The sequence below is a fragment of the Centroberyx gerrardi genome, chromosome 7 (genome assembly GCF_048128805.1).
Source record: "Centroberyx gerrardi isolate f3 chromosome 7, fCenGer3.hap1.cur.20231027, whole genome shotgun sequence".
Taxonomy (NCBI): domain Eukaryota; kingdom Metazoa; phylum Chordata; class Actinopteri; order Beryciformes; family Berycidae; genus Centroberyx; species Centroberyx gerrardi.
This window is the reverse complement of record NC_136003.1, coordinates 24,537,991-24,557,653: the sequence shown is the minus strand read 5'-3', so window position 1 is coordinate 24,557,653 and position 19,663 is coordinate 24,537,991. Positions and strand designations below refer to the sequence as shown.

Here is a 19,663-nt window from a genome sequence, read left to right as displayed (position 1 = left end):
AATTCTCTAAAATTTGGCATAGAAAAAAGTACTGGTAGCGTAGGCCTATAGGCTTGCCATATGTTTGTAACGTCGCTTAAGAATAAATGTAGGTTATGGGCTGGTTCCTTTTATAATTTCGGCCCAGCTCCCCCTGAGCTCAGGAGGCCAGGCATTACACGTTTGCAGAATTCCATTAAGAGGTGGGTGGGGGCCCGGGGCCGCTCCTCCTCCCCCTCCCCACCTCCTCCTCCTCCTGCTCCTGCTCTGCTGCAACTACATGACCTGCCTGCTGCGTCAAGGCAGCCAGAGACAGGCAGAACAAGACCGGAAGTTACACCGATCTGTCCTTTAAAATAAAAGCATACAAATAAAAGCGTAGAGTTTTCAGTAATGCGCCCTCTGGCGGCCATTTTTGAGGCCCACAGCTTTCTGAGTGAGTATCTACAGCTGATTGCATTTCTAAACCTAGGACTGCAGTCTCAAAAGTACCCATGGTTCATTTCTGTTCTAATTCGACTATGAATTGATCAATTAATGATACTGACTGATGTTGTATTTAGATAATGGAAACTTGTTAACCATATCTGGTTAGCCAACTAGCATGATCTTTTTTGTTGAATCTGCCCTGTGGCTAACTTCATGTGGCTCAGTAGTAGTGGCTAGAAGTTGCATGTTAATATTAACAATAGTTGCATTGCTAACTTAGCTTGCTGGCTAGTTAGCCAACAAAACTGCTGGTTCAGATTACTGTAACTGTGCTGGCTCTTCTCAAACTAGGTACAACTCCGAGTGTTTTGGAGTAATTTGGAAACTGAATCAAAGTAATTTGAATAAAATCTATATTATTAGAGCATTCACGTTTAGCCGTTTGGCGCTTTATCTACAATTTTTCCAGATGTCTCCAGTCCCTAGCCTGGTAGATATACATTTAGCCGTTATTAGCAGTCCTCCAGTGGCCCTCCAAATTGGCGCCAGCTGGACAGATGTTTGAATTCAACACAAATGTGAAGTGTCTATTGAGGTGTACAGAACAACAGAAGAAAATTTAATTGTATTTTCATTTACAGCAGGCTACTCCTGAAGCACTGTCTTTATTTTTGGTTCTTTATACAATTCAAAGAACACTGTAATGAAGTTTTGCCGAGGAGGCTTTTATTTTGAAAACTGTGACCGGAGGTGTACTATTTTAATCTGTCGATCTTGACGCTGCTCCACCGTCGCAACAAGTTTATACAGAGCCTTCTGCCTTCCGTTAACACATCAGTTGGCTGGCGGTGGATCTCTCTGCTCTCCTCCGGTTGCACTAATTTCTCCAGTTGTCATTACGTTGCATGTTACAAATGGAGTCGACAATATCTTGGATTTTACTGTGCCTTCATGTCGTTATTGTGAAGTGCAACCCCGGCCCGTTACTGGATGTTGTTATCGATCGGTACGACATACCCAGAGTGTGTCCTCGCGAAGTGCAGACCGAAGATTTTGTCCGTTATCACTTTAACGGTACCTTCCACACAGACGGGAAGAAGTTTGACTCCAGGTAAAGTTGTTCGCCGAAATACAATTACAGTTAACGTTAACAGAGCAGCTGCATTCACAGACAAACTATATCATTTACATATTTTTGTAGAATGTCTGAAACATGAGCCAAAAGATTTTCTATTCCCGCGGGAGTTCCATCAGTTTACCGTTCTCTTTAAGAACTATAGCAACCCTATAGTACATTTTAGAGGATTACTATACACGTATGATAGCGAAACTTCATCATCATGCAGGAATATTATAGAAATGTTACAGTTATTCCATAGGAGATGGAATGCGCGATAAGGTCGCTATAAACTCACTATAGTAGTGACAGACACACTTTAAGTCCCTGTAGGAATATTACAGGGATCTTCTAGTGGTTTTTCCTGCTGAATTCATGCTTGCAGACCAGTTGTTGCAGCCACGAGTTATTCATTGCGGACGTGTCGAGCGCATTGGCTCTCTTATGTAATTATCTCATCCTGAAAACATAAACAACTTTGCATATTGCAATAGGGTCGTATTGTACACTTCATTAGGTACACCTTGCTAGTACCGGGTTGGACCCCCTTTTGCCTTCAGAACTGCCTTAATTCTTCGTGCCATAGATTCAACAAGGCGCTGGAAACATTCCTCGGATATTTTGGTCCATATTGACATGATAGCATCACGCAGTTGCTGCTGATTTGTCGGCTGCACATCCGTGATGCGAATCTCCCGTTCCACCACGTCCCAAAGGTGCTCTATTGGATTGAGATCTGGTGACTGTGGAGGCCATTTGAGTACAGTGAACTCATTGTCATGTTCAAGAAACCAGTTTGAGATGATTTGAGCTTCGTGACATGGCGCGTTATCCTGCTGGAAGTAGCCATTAGAAGATGGGTGCACTGTGGGATGGACATGGTCAGCAACAATACTCAGGTAGGCTGTGGCGTTTAAACGATGCTCAATTGGTGCTAAGGGGCCCAAAGTGTGCCAAGAAAATATCCCCTACACCATTACACCACCACCAGCAGCCTGAACCGTTGACGTGTTGTGCGTTCAGAGATGCTCTTCTGCATACCTCGGTTGTAACGAGTGGTTATTTGAGTTACTGTTGCCTTTCTATCAGCTCGAACCAGTCTGGCCATTCTCCTCTGACCTCTGCCATCAACAAGGCATTTCCGCCCAGAGAACTGCCGCTGCCACTGGATGTTTTCTCTTTTTCGGACCATTCTCTGTAAACCCTAGAGATGGTTGTGTGTGAAAATCCCAGTAGATCAGCAGTTTCTGAATTACTCAAACCAGCCCGTCTGGCACCAACAACCATGCCACGTTCAAAGTCACTTAAATCACCTTTCTTCCCCATTCTGATGCTTGGTTTGAACTTCAGCAGATCGTCTTGACCATGTCTACATGGCTAAATGCCTAAATGCATTGAGTTGCTGCTACGTGATTGGCTGATTAGATATTTGTGTTAACGAGCAGGTGTACCTAATGAAGTGGCCGGTGAGTGTATATCCGTGATATTTAATTGTGAGTATATATACTTTATGGGTTTTTTTCATCTCCTATGGTTTCACTGTAATATTCCTATAGGGAGTTATATTTTTGCAGTGATATTTATATAATATCCTTCTAAAATGTTATTATAGGACTAGGATGCTATACACAGAAAGGGGAGGGCTCTTCATAAGTTCTTTAGTTCGGGTTGTGGTTATATAATTGTAATAACTCAGAACCCTCTAATTTGTTATAATAATAAAAAAAACCTGGCAAATTAGAATAAGGGTGATTCCTATAAAGTCCCTTTATTACTGCTCATCTGGAACATTTCATGCTTTCTTTACAGCACCATAAACTTTCTATGGTGTTATGTTATGAGCCTCAAGGACTATTTTATGACACTGGAGAGAACCCTTTATGTTAAGAGTGTCACTCTTTTTCATCAGTGAACCTATTGTATAGACCCACATCTCTATGTTTGGTTGACTCCACCGTCTCTAAACATGACCTCCTGCCCCCCATCCTACTCTACCTCACTGCCTCTCTGCAGTCATGACCGAGGCCTGGCCTTCATCAGCCAGGTGGGCCTGGGCAGACTCATCACGGGGATGGACCGGGGGCTTCAGGGCATGTGTGTCAACGAGCGCAGGAGGATCACCATCCCCCCACACCTGGCCTACGGGACCATAGGGACAGGTAATCAATCAATCAAAACTTGGTTGCACTGGCTAAAAGCACCGTTAAACAGATGTGTAAACAGAAAGCTGCTTTACCATGAAGATAGATAGATATCATTTTATTAATGTATCACTCCTCAACAAACAAGTCAAACAAAGCAACAAACACAATAACCCAAAAAAAAGAAAGTTGAGGACCACTCATCAAGAGTTACGAGACACAGGCTAAAAACAATACACATTAAAAAAAGAATGTAGGTTTGCTGTCCTATGGTTTTCTTGGGCAATCCTGACAGCAATGCATTGCAATAGTCAAGCCTACTAGTAACAAATACGTGGACAAATTTCTCAGCATCATGTGAGCAGAGGAAAGGCTTAACTTTAGAGATAATTTTTAGTCATCAGGAAGCCGTCAGTAGCATGCTTAACAGGCGGTTTGAAACTCAGATCAGAGTCGATGATGACACCTAGATCTTCAGCTTGATATGTGACATGTTGTGATAAAGAAGTTAGTTCAGAGCCCAGTCTCCCCCCTGAACCCGACAGTGACAGCAGCCTTAACAGAGAGAAAAACTAGACTAGACGCTGTCACCAAACTGGCATTTGGAGTGCTGGGCAGCCAGAAGCGTGGTTCATTCTAGTTGCCGTTGTTTGTTTCTCTGATAGGCGGCGTTATTCCTCCCGACGCTGTGTTGGTGTTTGACGTCCTCCTGCTGGACATCTGGAACAGCGAGGACAAGGTCCAGATCCGCACGCTCATCAAACCGGCGAGCTGCAACCGCACCACTGTGGCATCAGATTTCGTCCGCTACCACTATAACGGCACCCTGCTGAATGGCAAACCCTTTGACTCCAGGTGAGATAGATTATACCCTGGAAATATTTCAACAGTTTTGACATAGAAGTATTATGAGTCTGTTGTCGTTTTGTCTGTGTTTTTCAACAGCTTTGATTTATGTCTCATTTAGTTACTCTAGGAACAGGACGTACGACACCTACCTGGGACAGGGCGACCTCATCAAAGGCATGGACGAGGGTCTGCTGGGCATGTGTGTGGGAGAGAGGCGGGTCATCTTCGTCCCCCCCTTCCTGGCATATGGAGAGAAGGGCTCCGGTACTAACTCATGTTTAAGATGCCTGCCAAGAATGTTTCTCGCCAGCCGAAATGATGTCACCTTCCCCGTTGTCGGTGGTATTTCATGTGTAGAATTAGCTACTGTGTGAAATATTCAGTGAAGAGACAAGAGCAGGTTTGGAGTTTTAATTTAAAACTTGCTTCCTCGCTTTACAATGGTTCTTTTTTTTGTCTTCATCTTCATTTCATCTTGAGTGGCTTCATACCTGCTGTGTATTGCCACATGGGAGTAGCGTGAAGCTTCAATTAACTTTGATTGGCTCATGGTCAGAGAGCGTGTACGGTGGTCAGCAGGGACAAAATTTGAGAGCAGGCAAAGACCAGTGACTGCATATAACCAAGGCATTGAAATGTTATCATCTCAGAAAGTTACCAGCCAGTGTGGCCGGTGACACTTATTGATTAATTAAATTTTACTGCCATTTGGCGCTTGGTGGGTGTTAAATTTGGACCCTGGCTGTGGCTCATCGTTGTATCTGGTTACTTATCATGTATAAGATACAGTGTAAGTCTCCCTAAACACTGGCTGTCACCCAAACAGGCACCCTGATCCCTCCTCAGGCTACACTGGTGTTCGAGGTGCTGATGGTGGATCTGTTCAACCCTAAAGACGGCCTGATAGTGGAGGTGAAGGAGGCGCCGGCGGCCTGCACCCGCAGGACGGTGATCGGAGACTACATCCGCTACCACTACAACGGCACCTTCCAGGACGGCTCGGCCTTCGACTCCAGGCACACCTGCCATTTTCCGCTCGCATAGAAGAAATTGGATCAAGTATAAGCTGAATCCAACACTGACTGCTGATCTCTCTCTCTCTTTCCTCGGCAGCTACCAGAGGAACAGCACCTACAATACCTACATTGGCAAGGGATACGTGATCTCAGGGATGGACAAAGCTCTGCAGGGGCTGTGCATGGGAGAGAAGAGGAGGGTCACTGTGCCGCCTCACATGGCATACGGAGAAAATGGAGTTGGTGAGTCTGAAGCGTGGCTTTAGGGAGTTTACGAGCGAAGCAAGACTCAATATAACACATGCGTGAGTTGATTATGTAAAGACTGGATTCAGAAGACGTTTGGAAAGGAAAAATAAAGCTCTTAGGCTTGTTTGTGGGAGTAACTCTATCTCAGCCTCTGGTTAAATTAGTGTTTTCTCTCCCGCTGCAGGAGACCTCATTCCCAGCTCTGCTGTGCTGGTCTTCGACATCCACGTCATCGACTTCCACAACCCCAACGATTCGGTCGACATCAAGGTTACCCACAAGCCTCAGGAATGCAGCGTGTCCAGCGAAGCCGACGATATGATCCAGTATCGTTATAATTGTTCCTTGATGGACGGCACCCTGCTGTACTCCTCGTGAGCGCCCCCTGCTCCTCACACTGCCACACTGCATCCTCCTCCCGCTCCGTGCATGTAACCTCTGCTGGTTCATTGTCTGACAGATTTCAGTAGGCCTGGAACTGCAGCCACAACACCAATACCATAATCTGTGATAGTTATACATGCATGACTTGAGGTTTTCATATATGGAAAAGTTCTGATCAATGCGATAGTAAAGTATACTATAACCCCGGCAACCTAGTATAATATTACAGAGCTTGCTGTGGTTTGCTTATTTTCCTTACGAAAAAGAAATATGTAATCCTATATTCAAATTTAGGAGTCGCTACACAAATAGTACAACAAACTATAAGCTATATCTAATATGCTATAGTGAAACCATAGGAGATAAAACTATCATAAAGTATGGTAAAATTACTGCAAACTCACCATTTAATACACACTCTGTAAATTCCTTTAGAAAGATTATCGGAATATTATAGTAGTTTTTCATTTAATGGTAACAGCCTATCTCTGCCTCTTTCCAGGGACCATTACGACTCGGCTCCCATCACGACGCTCGGGGCGAACAAGGTGATCCCGGGTCTGGACAAAGGGTTGCAGGGCATGTGTGTGGGCGAGAAGAGGGAGGTGATCGTTCCGCCCCACTGGGGCCACGGAGAAGATGGAGGTCAGTCAACAGATCTGCTCTCTGCACACTCTTCTATCTCTCCTTTTTCCCTTTCCTCACGCTCTCCTCTCGCCCGCTGTCTGCAGCCAGAGGCGTCCCCAGCAGCGCCGTGCTGTTCTTCGAGCTGGAGCTGCTGGACCTGAAGAAGGGCGTGCCCGACGGCTACATGTTTGTGTGGCTGGGAGACGGCCCAGATCCCCTCTTCCTTGCCATGGACCTCAATGGAGACAAAGAGGTCCCACTGGAGGAGGTAAGCCCACAAGCCATGTCGGTCCAAGTCTAGGAACGTCTAGCCAAACCTACTTTTGCCTGCTAAATGCATCGATCAAAGCAATGGCTTTGGCAGTGGCAACGCTATTTAACAGCGCTACTCCGTCTCCAGTTTTCAGCCTTCATCATGCTCCAGGTGAAAGAGGGCAAAGGTCGTCTTCGGCCGGGGATAGACGCTGACGGCATCATTAAGGACATGTTCAACAACCAGGACCGCAATAAGGACGGGAAGATTGTACCGGATGAACTGAAACTGAAGGAGGACGAGGACTCAGACAGCGCCAGACGAGACGAGCTGTGAAGGAGGCGCGTGTTCGAGAGGGGGGCAGGGGAGCACAGGCTCTCAGTGGCTGTGGTTATGCTGCCATGTTAGTAACTGTTGTGCAACTAATTTGAGGTTTGGAAAATATTTCAGATACTGAAGTAAGATCCAGTTGGACGGCCTCAGTGTGTTGTGCCTTTGTTTAGGAGAATCAGACAGTTTATTTTGCTACATTCTGTTAAAACATGCAAACAATCTCACAACTATTGCAGTAAAAATCAGTCAGTGAAAACATAGTCCAAAGTGGCTGAGCAACATCGACAGAACAAGAAAACATTTATGCAGTCAGTATTTAAGGGTTGTCAGTATGTGCTACACTCTAAAAACAGGTTTTTGAAAATGTGAAATAGAAATGGTCAGTAGAGAAAATGTGTTCTGTAGTGAAAAAGACACATTTTCCTCAACCATTTACATTGAACTACCTTTACCACCATTTGGGCTGGGCCCATCTTCCCAGAACATCCAGCCAATTCATCTAATTGGCTGATGGACTAGCTATGGATGTAGAGTCAATGCTGTGCCTTAGACCTTCCCCAGATATAAAATTATGTAAAGACCACTGGCTGTATATTTTAGAGTGGCTATTTTGTGCAATAACAGAAATTCTATTATAAAAGTGTCATGTGTTGTGGACCGCATCACATAATAAACTGTTTTATAATAAAATGAAGAAAATATCTAGTTTCTTCCTCCTACATTGTCAATGAACAGACATGCACCTGGAGATCAGGATGGTAGATTGTAGTTTAGCGGCTCGTCTTGCATGAGACATGAAGATCAGAAACAGATGGAACCACATTTTATTTCAGACAAGTTGGAACGTGAAGAGGTAATTCCTTAGGACAGATGAAGAGAAAAAAAAATATGGATGAATCATGGTACGTGGCAACCACGTTGTCCACAGATTACAGAAATGACATCATCTTTTGAAACTACACTGAAATCTGTTTTAAAGGTTTACAGTAAAGCATTGTTGCAATGTTAAGGCAGCAGACCTTTGAATCATTCTTCAAAACTATACAATTAAAATGACTTTGATTAGGAAAGATCATGTAGAACTCTAATTATGAGAAACCATTTTTATGCTTTTTGTCCTTTTGATATCTCAACACTGTCCTGAAGTTAAATGGGTTGGGATAAATTTGGAGTGGATGGTAGTGTGATGAAATGGGCGTAAACCCTCGAGAAAATACTGACACAGTAAAGTTGGCAATCATTTGACAACCAATTGTGTTGGATCAGTAAAAGCATTCAGGACTGCTGCGTTTCCTTTAAATCAAGTGCAGTTGTCCCAGTTCACCACTTGGTTGCACTGTGGTATAGCACAAGAGAAATAACCGTTTCCATAAAAAGCAACATATACAGTATATAGAATCATATGGGCAGAAGTCAGAATAATTGAGGACTTGATATTGTAACACTAATAGTGAACGATGTGACACATAATTGAAAAACTTCAGTTAAAACTCAGCTGGCCAACAGCTCTATAACGAGGAGATTTCTCAACGGACATTTTAAACCAAATGGCAAAAGTCAAGTGTTGCCCTTAATGTTGTGCGATTTACTTTCCCTTTATCCTTATGTCACATATGAGGATCCAGATACAAGACAATGACCTGTTTGACAAAACCAGCCTTCCCTTCCTCCAGAAAAACACAGAAAATAAATCCAAACACCCATAACCACATGCACACATTACACTACATTCTGCACACTAGATAGACGGTGCATATCATCGGTAACCTTTGGCTTCCACCACATACGTATGGTCCGGTGGGTAATGTTCATTGTTCTCTACCCAGTTTTATCTGAAACAAAAGCAGCTTTACGATGAACATGAGTGGATGACCAATGGATAAGGACTAGAGGAGTGACGTGATGCACATGAGTTGTGGTTGTCAACTGGACTTCAGAAAACAGTCTGGCAAAACAATTTCTGACTAACCCAGACATATTGTGTGTAGCTTTTAGTCAAATAAAAAATGTAAAAAAACCAAACATTCCTAGTTGGTTGTAAGTAATCTGTCTACTGGCACTTTCTGAACAGGGGCTTCCTCAGCAGATGACACCGCCCCTGTGTGGCACTGGATTGTCCAATACTCAATGGCCAGTGAAATGAACCATGTTCTCAGTTCACTTACTACCGGTGAGGTAGAGCAGTATGGCGTTAGCGACTTCCATGGTCTCGTCCTTCACCAGCACAATGTCATATGAGTTCAAGTAGGACTGCTTCCTCTCCTCCACCTGTGGTAAACAAGAGAGATCATGGAAAGAGCTGCAAATAGACTAAATGTCACAACATGACAGTTAGAAATGGTGCAACCTGGGAGTGTGTACCACATTTTGCTGCAGTTCCACTTTTTGCTACCCTCTAAGAGTAATAATCAATGTTTGACAATGAAGTGTGAGTGACAGGTGTAACTACAGGTTTCTACAAGTTAAAATAAAGACTTTAACACCTTTTTAAACCCTGAAGAATTAAAAAAAACAGTGGCAGTATCGGAGTATATGTTTGCTCAACTAAGGATATTTCTCATTTCTCATTTGAATAGTAGTGTGCAGAGAAAAACAAAAAAGTAGGCCTAACATTTTTTTTACACCTCTGAAACTGTATTTAAGACTCAAAAGCAATGTCAAACAACATTTAAGACTTCTCAAGGCCTCAAATTTAGATAAATCATCAACTTAAAGTTACTTATAGTGGTGATAGGGTAATGCCTGTGTGTTTTACCTTGTCATTGAGGAAGCCGATCTTGAGGATGTTCTCCATGTCCTGCACCCCGTCGGCCATGGTCAGGTCTCCCAGAGAGTCTCCCAGCAGCACGACGTTGGGCCGCGCCCGCAGCTCCTGGAAATGGCCGGTGTTGAGCAGAGCGCCTTCCCTCTTATTGTAGATGTGGATCAGCTCTCCCTTGAAGGCCTTCAACACTCCCTGTACAGACGAGCCAAGAATGGGTTAGCTGCACATCCACATGTGGGACATCTGGCATCATCTGGAGCTTTATTCTTTATTCCTAAAGTGTGTGAATCATAGTGCGCTTGTGGCGGCGCTACTCACAGTCTCATCAAAGTCCATGTAGTTGGAGAAGACTTTGACGTTGGGGTGGAAGACCCCGGCCTGGCGAATCACCTCCTCCAGGACGTCTCCTATCCCAGCAGAGAAGATAAGGAGGGGGATGCTGTGCTCATGCAGGTGGTCAAAGAACAGCTGGTAGCCCTCCCTGTTGAAACATCGAGTCATTACTGGAGTTAAACTGATAACACTACAATTATTACCCATGTTATCAATGCTGTTTTGAACATTTTTAACTCTGAGAAACAAGAGCAACATATGAATATAGATTTTCCGGCCTTTGAGAGAAACCAGGTTCTCTAACCTCAGCATGGCGTCGGACTCCCGCACCACCATGGCCAGCAGGTCTTTCCTGATCTTCTGCTGCACCAGAAGTTCATGGGCTTTAGTCCACCTGGGGGTGCAGAAGCAGCAGTGTTGTATGGTCATGCATAGGTGAAGGGAAGAGCAGTAGCAGTGTCGAGCGATTCAGAGAGTCCGGCGTTGCCCTCGTCAACGGCTTGTTCTTGCTTGGAGAAACAATCGGACCAATCGGTGCCTTTGTGGGTGGGACTAAAGTTGGTGACGTTTGGCACAAATCCTTCTGGAATAGACATCCAGTCTATTTGGGAGAGTTACTCCAACATTTCGGAACCGTTCATGCAACGGTTTTTCATTGGTGTTTCGGCAGAATAGAAATCCACCCCTTAACCAACAAACTGTCTTTGCGGAGACAACATTTTTGGTCAAAATCGACCGAAGTCGGTAAATGCTGGCTAACCATGGATATAGACTAACTGGACTAACTGGCTGCGCAGCATCGATGTTGACTGTAAATAAGCAGCCGGATGTCAGTCACTAGTGATTGGTTTCAGGCTGAATAATTTAGTGGTAATGAAATGGCCATTCAGTCTGACCATCTGGCTAGAAGAGCTGAGGAGTGGAGTTGTACTGATGTCTGTGCCTCCCCTTTCACACCGGACTGGTGACCCGGGAAATATGCCAGGTCAGTGGGAAAGGGTCGACTCCGCAAAACGACCCCAGTGAAGACCGGGGTCGAGTCCCGGGTCAGACTCTGCTATGCTTGATGTGAAAGTTCAGTGTGTCACGGGGCCAAACCTCCTTGGCTCGTTTTTTCTGGCACGAGTGTGACATAAAAACTAACGGTGATGCTGAACACATAATGTTTTGATGACGTTATAATGTGACAGCCCATGGAGAAGTGACGATTAAGGAAGTACGCTTGCATAAGCAGGTCTGTCTGTGGGTCTGTTATGAATGGAAGTGAGAGGGCTTTACTGTGTATGAGGCTCGGTGGGAGCTGCTTCCAACACAGGGTGGACCCAGATCGGCATACCATAATATTTCCGGGTTGTGTGTGTGAAAGCTGACTTAGGTACTCACCACTCCACCATGAGGGGCAGCTTCTCCTCTATTGAGCGAGAAGAGTCGATCTCTATGGGGTAGTATTTGTTGAGCAGCTCCTTCAGCTGAGGGAGAATGGAGAATACTCAGAAAGCTGTAACTGGCTAGAATGCATCTAGAAAAGACAGTCATGTTTAACCCAGTTAGCATTAGAATGATCATTTAGCTCTTTTTTTTCTCCTAGGTCCACTTAACTTTGTCTTTGGGTATACCAGTGGCAAAAAACAGTCTCTTAAAATTATCAGTATTATTCCCTAGAAAATACTGCAATATCTGGTCGTTTCTGAAGATGTGCCACACTGGAAAATGTGGAAAAAAAAGTAGATCAAGTATAAAAATATGGGTAACGGAGAGCTTATTTGCATTTCAATTTGCACAAATTGATAAAGTAAGGCCCTGCAGTCAACTAAATGCAAGAAAAAAAACAATCTGCGCTCAGGTACAAAAAAGCAAACACCACCTGAATAAAAGGTCTGTAAGGGTTCAAACGTGTTTTTGTTGTCCAGAGTTACAGAGCAGAAGTACAAACTGTGATTCTGAGCCTACAATTACAATCAGACTGAGAAAGTGGAGGTAAAACTGCAGTAGTCAAATACTAACTTCCAAACGAGCAGAAATAAAAATCTCTGAATCTTTGCACAATGGCATACACACATGTGGCTCACTTGTAATTAATACTATGTAGGAAAAGCCAAATCTGTCTCTACGATGATTTAAATTTGTAAAAAATAAAAATACCTCATAATCACCCAGACATGATCATTTTGTGGAGCAACTTTATATTTCCTGAAATTGAGACGACTGTGTAGGTCTCTGTTTTCATTATGCACTAATGCAGTTCTCATCAATTTTATGGTCATTTTATTGATGAACACACTGAAATGTGTTAACCAAAAATTGGCATCAGGAGGGTGTATAAAATAAGCTGCTTAATATAGTCTACATCATTACCTACTGTGGCAAATTCTTCACTTTTACTGAATAAATGCAGCTCAATGACACATTCAAAGCTGTCATTTGAGCACATATTTAAACAGATGTTTAAATATCAACAAACAAAGACAAAGTTTTGTCCAAATGTAGTTAGTGGCACAAGTGCTACCAATGGAAAATTCTAGTCTGAAACTCAGACAAACCCAAGGAAATGCCACAAGTACCTTTTCTTTGCATTCATCAGTGATGAGTTTGCTGTTGTCCAGAATGTCTGCAAATAACACACAAACACAAATAAAATGTGTCATGGTTATTTTTAAACAAAACCAACATTTTAGCGTATGTTAATGTCAAACCATGCCTTACATGCAGTTGGACTTACTGTGACAGGTAGGACACCGCTTCCCATTATATGCAAATCTTGTTAGGGTCATGTCAAAGTCTGAGATCACCTAGGTAGAAAAACAGACAAACACACTTACACATTGTCCACATAGTGCAGATGTTACTGATGGAAACACCTGTCAAAGATCAGGGGGTCGTGTACCTGTATGCTGTTGGAGCCAGCTTTCTGCATGGTCTGAAGGATCTCCTGCACCCTCTGAGGGTCTCTCATACACACCGTGGGGTTGGATAACTCTGGGATCTGAGCAAAAGAGAGGAATTGTGTGTTTGTGACAGAGAGAGAAACAGAAAGTGTGTGTGCGTGTGTGTGTGAGAGAGAGAGCGAGAGAGAGAGAGAGAGGGAGGGAGAGATTGCACAAGATGTCACATTGTAGTGTTTTGTAAACCTGACTCTACAACTCGCTTGCTTGTGAGCATCAAATATGCGTCTAGCTGACAGCACTACGTTAGCTACCTCAGCTAGTCAGCCGCTAGCACGAACTTAACCAACTACTCACTGATTCAGTAACGTTAGTAAATGCTCAAAACATTGAAGGGTAACGCCACAAAATTAACCCATTATCGCTGTGCAATTCACATTAATTAGTCGTATTGTCACTCACAACAGACGGTTAAACTAACAGAACTTTGTGTAGCGTTACTGACATTAACTGGCTGGCTAACTAACCGAGCTAAAGTACGGTTAGCTGACTAAGCTAGCGTGCTAGTTCATGTACGATGCATCCTTTTTGGTGCCCCGGCATTCATTAGAAACTTGCTGAATGTGATTACCATTTTCCCGGAAATATGCTTTTTCGATCAGTATAAGTTAAATTTGGCAACAAAGTGTGTCATCGATTGCAAGGCTATGCTGCTCTGTAGACGACCGATTCACAATTACAACGTTCGCTAGAATGGATGCAGCTGATGCTGCCTTCAGGTGCTGTCGGGAATATCGAAGTTCCGACGAGAACGCACGCGAACGACCCAACAAAAGTGGTAAATATGACTTGGAAAGTTGGATTTTTCTGTGATACCCGAGTTACCGAGATGTGAGATTTAGTGGACAGCATGCCCTGTCAACAAAAATGATGAAGGTGAGGATCTACGCTGTCATTTTTCCAAACCAAGAGCACTTGAACGCGCGACCAGTCGTATTTTCAACTTGCGGAATGAAGAAGCTTACGTGGAACACTTGAAGGTATCATTGCTACTTTAATAACTTGAGGGGGGACCGGGGAGGGACAGCGTGTACTCAGTACAAAGATTCATAAAGGTTCCCATAAAGGTTCCCAGCCCCATCTCTCCAGGGTTTCTCTTCAGGATCCTGGCTCATTAAAACACTCCGGAGGTCCGACAGTCTGTGACCCAGTCTAGGTTACAGAGAAATACTGCTCCACATCATTTTTGGATTTAAAATGAATCAGAATGAATAAGACAAAGGGCATTCTTTTTCTTATCATGAAAGTCAACAGGTCATCTATGTACTGACTACTGCTGGAGCATAGCCTCAATATATTATTATCATTATCAGTAGTAGTAATAGTATATTGAACACTTTATAGCCTCATGTAATAAGATATGAAAGTATGTACTGCTTGCTATAGGTATAGTCCTGAATTTCCCCTAGGGGATCAATAAAGTGCAATCTTATCTAATTTTAGGTCTATGCAATCAACAGTATTTCAACAAAGATTTTTTGTAGACCCAGGCTACATAATGACACACCATATTACTTCTAGGTACTATATTAAACTTATGAAGTCCAGCACAGTAATGATACAGTAGATCAGCCACCATCTGTCTTATAAAAAGGACTTTAATTGCAAGTGATGACATTAGCATTTCTTACATCCAATATAAGGACACAATGTCAGACTATCACATGCAAAGCAAAATATATAGCTTATTCCATTCAATATTTGCAGTGCTATTTAAGTTGGTCATAAAGTGGAAATGAATATCATTTCTGCCTTCCCTAACCTTTATGCTATAAAGGTGCTGCATGGATAGAGCTTGCAGTTTTTGAATGTCATCCCAACACATTCACAATGACATTCCCTTTTTATTTTGTCACTTGTTCCTTTTCATCTCATTTACAATTATCTTTGGAGGGTGAATGGAGACCACAAAACAACACGGCAGGATCTCTAATATACACCCAACAGGGAGTGAAGTACAATAACACATAAGATTTTACAACACATTTAATGTGGAAACCAAAAGCGCCAATAATCATAACATTTTCGTCAAAAGGAGATCAAAATGGATTGGCTGGAAGCTGGATAAAACAATGCATTTCCAAAATACAATCACCTCGTCTGAAGTGAAACCAATGAAGTAAGCAAACTAAAGTCAAAGTGCAATGGCAACCGACTTCAACCTACACTTCTATAAGACTTTACAAAGGATTAGATGTCGAAAAGTGCACTAGTAGAGACGCTTTTGCCATCTTTGCAAAACATCAACTAACCCCCTGCAAATAGAAATGCATAAACATGCACGCGCACATATGCCCCCATACACACACGCATGCACACACACACACACACACACACACACACACACACACACACAAACAAATACACACTTTCTATGTATCTTTCTTGAACTCATGGGAATGCAATGAGCAGTAGGCTGCCAAAGTGCAAAAGAAAGGAATGATCGACGCATTAATGCTGACTGGAACATGTTAAAGGAAAAAATGTTACAATGTTACAATGATTCAAAGGTCCAAGCCAGAAACATGGGAAATCTATGTATCCTTTTAAGCTGTTGGTGAGGTAATCACACTGGAATGATTTCATAATATCTTTTGTGCCTGATCCGGAGATTACAGATCTCTCATCATTTCACCCCATCAGAAACCTGGAAAAAATATTACTGATTGTTAAGTGTTACATGAGCAACAGAAATGAGAGAAACGCACTCCATAAAGCTGTTGTTGTAGGGAAACTGCAATCTAAAAGCATAATCATCAACAGTATTTTAAGATTAAAAGCCTTTCTCTTTCCATTCATGTTCAGTTGTTGAGGCTACGGGGTCATAAGCATTCAAATAGAGCCACTATGAAATAAAGCACCACTGAGCCTCATGGCTGGAGTTTCTGACTGTTGGACTGGTGTTGTACTTGCATGAAGAGATTGTCACAGTGTTACTATGGAATGTGACTTCATTAAGCTAGTTGGATTGAATGTAGGAATGTAGATACTACTAGTATCACATAGCCTCTCTCGAACAGGCATAAAATAAAGGGATGTAAAATATCCATATAAACGTATACATATACAACTTTATACTATGTATGTACAATAAACATAATCTGTACCGACATACTTGGCTAAAGGGTCTTTAGCCGTCGGCCGCTGTATAACACTCTTATTCACATGTGTACATTCGCCATATCCTCCCACACAGACCAGCAGCTGGTCAGCACAGGCCGCACACACATCTCACGGCCTTCAACAAATTGGTCACTAACACAACACAGCATGAGAGCTGATGGCACAGAGTTCAGTTTAATGACATCCAGTATGAGAGCAACACAGGACCCGTTGCAGCATGATATGAGTGGGGGTCGATGATGATGATGGCCGCCATGGAACGGTGCTTGCAGTGTATCCTTGGAGAGGGGCTTGTAGTCCTTGGATGTAGCGGACAGGGACTTGCTCAGCACTCTATCTGCGACTGGAGCTGCCGGCGCAGGGTGAGGGTGCGCCGGTGGAGCTGCTGCATCTGCTGCATGCGGTCTCGCTGGCGGGCCAGGTTCTGGGGCATGGGGTAGCGCTGGCAGCCGTACAGGAAGCGGTAGGGGATGCGGACGTGGCAGGCGGTGGCCCGGCAGCGCGGCTGGGGCATGGGCGGCAGCAGCATCCAGCGCTTCCTCTCGGCGCAGTAGCGGTAGGCCTCCTTGCGGTACTGCTTGTCCACGTCGTCGCTGTTCTTCCAGCCTCCGATGATGAAGACGTCCTCGTCGAAGTGGCAGATGGCGGCGCCCTCGATGCTGGTGACCTCCGGCGGTAGGCTCTCCAGGATCTCGTCGGAGATGCGCACGCTGATCTTCTGCCTGGCAACCTCGTCCCGCACTGTGTAGCTCTTGGGGCAGCAGGAGGCCGTGTGGTAGAAGTTAGTGGAGGCCACGGCCATCTGGAAGATGCAATAGTTGTCGATAAGAGGCAGGGAGTCGACATCCTGCCACTGGCGGCTCTCTGTGTCATAGCGAGTCGTCACCGTCTTCAGTCCGTCCTCGTTATCGGTGTCCACAGGTGTGCGTGCCGTGACGTACACGTAGCGGTCCTCCACGCTCACTGCCTTCACATCCCGCAGGATCTTGGGTGCAGATTCCAGGTTGTGCCACTTGTCCTGCTCAGGCTCATAAACACTCACATCTTTGAAACCCGGACTGAAGTTGCCATGGCCACCGATGCTGTACAAGATATCCTTAATGCAGGTGAGGCCAAAGGAGTGCTTACGTGTGGTCAAGTTGCTCACCTGCTCCCAGGTGTTTCGATTGGGGTTGTAGCGCTCCACCGTCTTAGCGAAGCCTGGCTCCATAGAGCCGGCTACATAGACGTGAGACTCTGTGGCGGCGATGGCGTGGCCGTCCAGGTGGTTGTGGATGTGCGGCAGGTTGACCCAACGGTCCTCGTAAATGAAGTAGCCCACACACTCGCTCAGGTAGTCCCCTCCCTCCGACACCCCGCCCACTACCATGATAACGTCCATGTTCTGGCCGAAGCGAGGCTGAAAGGAGGCCATGTGGGAAGACCAGAACTCCATATCGGCTGACTTGAGGTTCTCGAAGCGAATGGCGTGGCCCTCTACAGCCTCCGACACCAGCCGGAGACACGCCTCGTTGGCTGCCACCAGCCGCTCATTCTTCACCACCCTGGTCAGGTAGGTGGGCTTGATCTGCGGCAGCCTGAGGAGACGGAAAAGCTCCTCGAAGTAGCGGCCTCGCTCCTCTGTGTTCTTCTGCACCCACTTCACCACAGCCTCAAACAGAACCTCCTCAGAATCCACCGTGATCTCGGCATCGGACAGCCAGTCGCGGACCAGGTGGAAGGGCAGCGTGTAGAACTCATCGTCCTGGATAACCTTGTGGAAGTTGCGGCGGATCATGTCTGCGGCCCGCAGAGCCAGCTGGTCCAGAGTGTACATGTGGGCCAGGCTGTGCACCGCCACACAGTTGGTCAGGCTCAGCTTCTTCTTCAGGAACTCGCCGCAGAAGTCCTTCAGCTGCAGCAGGAGGAACCTGCAGCCAACAGAAAGAACACAGCATGTCAGAGAGAGAGCAGCTACTACTTCTGGTTTGACTGGTTAGGATTAGGCCAGTCTTGTTGTGTGATGTGGTGCATATAAACAATCCAGCCACTAGCCATAGAACAGCCATTGGGGTATAGGCCTGACTCTCTGACTGACAAAAACACACACATACAAATGCAATTATAAGATGCACATACCTATCAGCGAGCTCCAGCACTTCATGCACATTGCAGGTGCTAACACGTATTTCTCCAGTGTACATGTACTGGATGACACTCTCCACCGTCTCCGGATCCGGCCCTAGCTCTGAGCTCCACTCCTTCATCTCCACCCGTCCGGACAGGGACTCGGAGAACTGTCCTCCCAGCAGGGGGGTGAAATAGTCGGTGGCCGCAGCCAGCACGGACCGGTGGGCTGAAAACTCGCAGCTCTGGACGCTGCCGGAGGCCGCCCCGCTGCTGAAGGCCAGCGTCACGTCGCAGAACAAGCCCTGCTTCCTCTGCTCGTTCTGCCGCCGAGACAGCTCCGAGCAGTGGGAGGACGAGGTGAAGTCTTCGGTCTCTTCCGCGTCCCCGTCCCCGGCGAGGGCGCTGGGTGTGCCGGTGCCGCCGCTACCGCAGCTCCGGGCGGAGTCCTCCGGGTTGGGGGCCGCGGCTGCCATTCTGCTGCCAGCGGTGGATGTGAGAGGTGGGAAATGAAGTAAACTAGTAAAGGAAAGGAGGCGACATACGCAGACACACATACATGGACTCAAAACAGAGAGCGACGTTGAAGTTCGTTTCGTATTCGTCGGTTCATATCCGGGAGTTAAAGGTGAACATGCAAACAGAAAAGATAATCTCAAATGACTCAAATGTCAAATGTCTCTTCTATTCACTTTCATAGTTTGATTTATTTTATTGTTATTCAACACATTTTTATGGTCTAACAAATATTATATGCAAAAACACTATAATGATATTGGAACCCAATAAATTATATTAACTAAAATTTATTTTTTTAATTTAAAAACATCACTCAAACTTGCAATAAACGTGCAATATTTTATAGTGCCAATTTTAAGCCACCCTTGCTCTCTACAATAATGCTCAAGGTTTGTATCTATTTAGTTTTTCTTAGCAGCAGGTAGTTAATCCTCTAATCTTGTCTGTAATCTGTAATTATTGCATATTTCATGCAGGTTTTGTACAGCAAACGCAAACA

The 19,663-nt window shown here is 44.8% G+C and overlaps 3 protein-coding genes across 3 annotated transcripts; 1 reads left to right on the top strand and 2 right to left on the bottom strand.

Annotated features, from left to right (window-relative positions):
* Positions 1 to 1,251: 1,251 nt before the first annotated feature.
* On the top strand, positions 1,252 to 7,750 carry LOC139919936 (peptidyl-prolyl cis-trans isomerase FKBP10). Its single transcript, XM_071909824.2, has 10 exons — positions 1,252 to 1,519; positions 3,539 to 3,684; positions 4,332 to 4,521; positions 4,634 to 4,779; positions 5,342 to 5,531; positions 5,629 to 5,774; positions 5,965 to 6,154; positions 6,667 to 6,809; positions 6,896 to 7,059; positions 7,192 to 7,750. The coding sequence occupies exons 1-10, from the start codon at positions 1,314 to 1,316 to the stop codon at positions 7,378 to 7,380; spliced, it is 1,710 nt and encodes a 569-aa protein (XP_071765925.2). The 5' UTR covers positions 1,252 to 1,313; the 3' UTR covers positions 7,381 to 7,750.
* Positions 7,751 to 7,839: 89 nt separating this feature from the next.
* LOC139919938 (cytosolic 5'-nucleotidase 3-like) lies at positions 7,840 to 14,115 on the bottom strand. The gene is made up of 9 exons (XM_071909825.2): positions 13,988 to 14,115; positions 13,359 to 13,457; positions 13,194 to 13,263; positions 13,036 to 13,082; positions 11,858 to 11,943; positions 10,779 to 10,868; positions 10,460 to 10,622; positions 10,133 to 10,333; positions 7,840 to 9,645 (listed from the first exon to the last, which is right to left on the bottom strand). The coding sequence occupies exons 1-9, from the start codon at positions 13,988 to 13,990 to the stop codon at positions 9,535 to 9,537; spliced, it is 870 nt and encodes a 289-aa protein (XP_071765926.1). The 5' UTR covers positions 13,991 to 14,115; the 3' UTR covers positions 7,840 to 9,534.
* Positions 14,116 to 15,240: 1,125 nt separating this feature from the next.
* On the bottom strand, positions 15,241 to 19,164 carry LOC139919942 (kelch-like protein 11). The gene is made up of 2 exons (XM_071909831.2): positions 18,658 to 19,164; positions 15,241 to 18,449 (listed from the first exon to the last, which is right to left on the bottom strand). The coding sequence occupies exons 1-2, from the start codon at positions 19,119 to 19,121 to the stop codon at positions 16,865 to 16,867; spliced, it is 2,049 nt and encodes a 682-aa protein (XP_071765932.2). The 5' UTR covers positions 19,122 to 19,164; the 3' UTR covers positions 15,241 to 16,864.
* Positions 19,165 to 19,663: the final 499 nt, after the last annotated feature.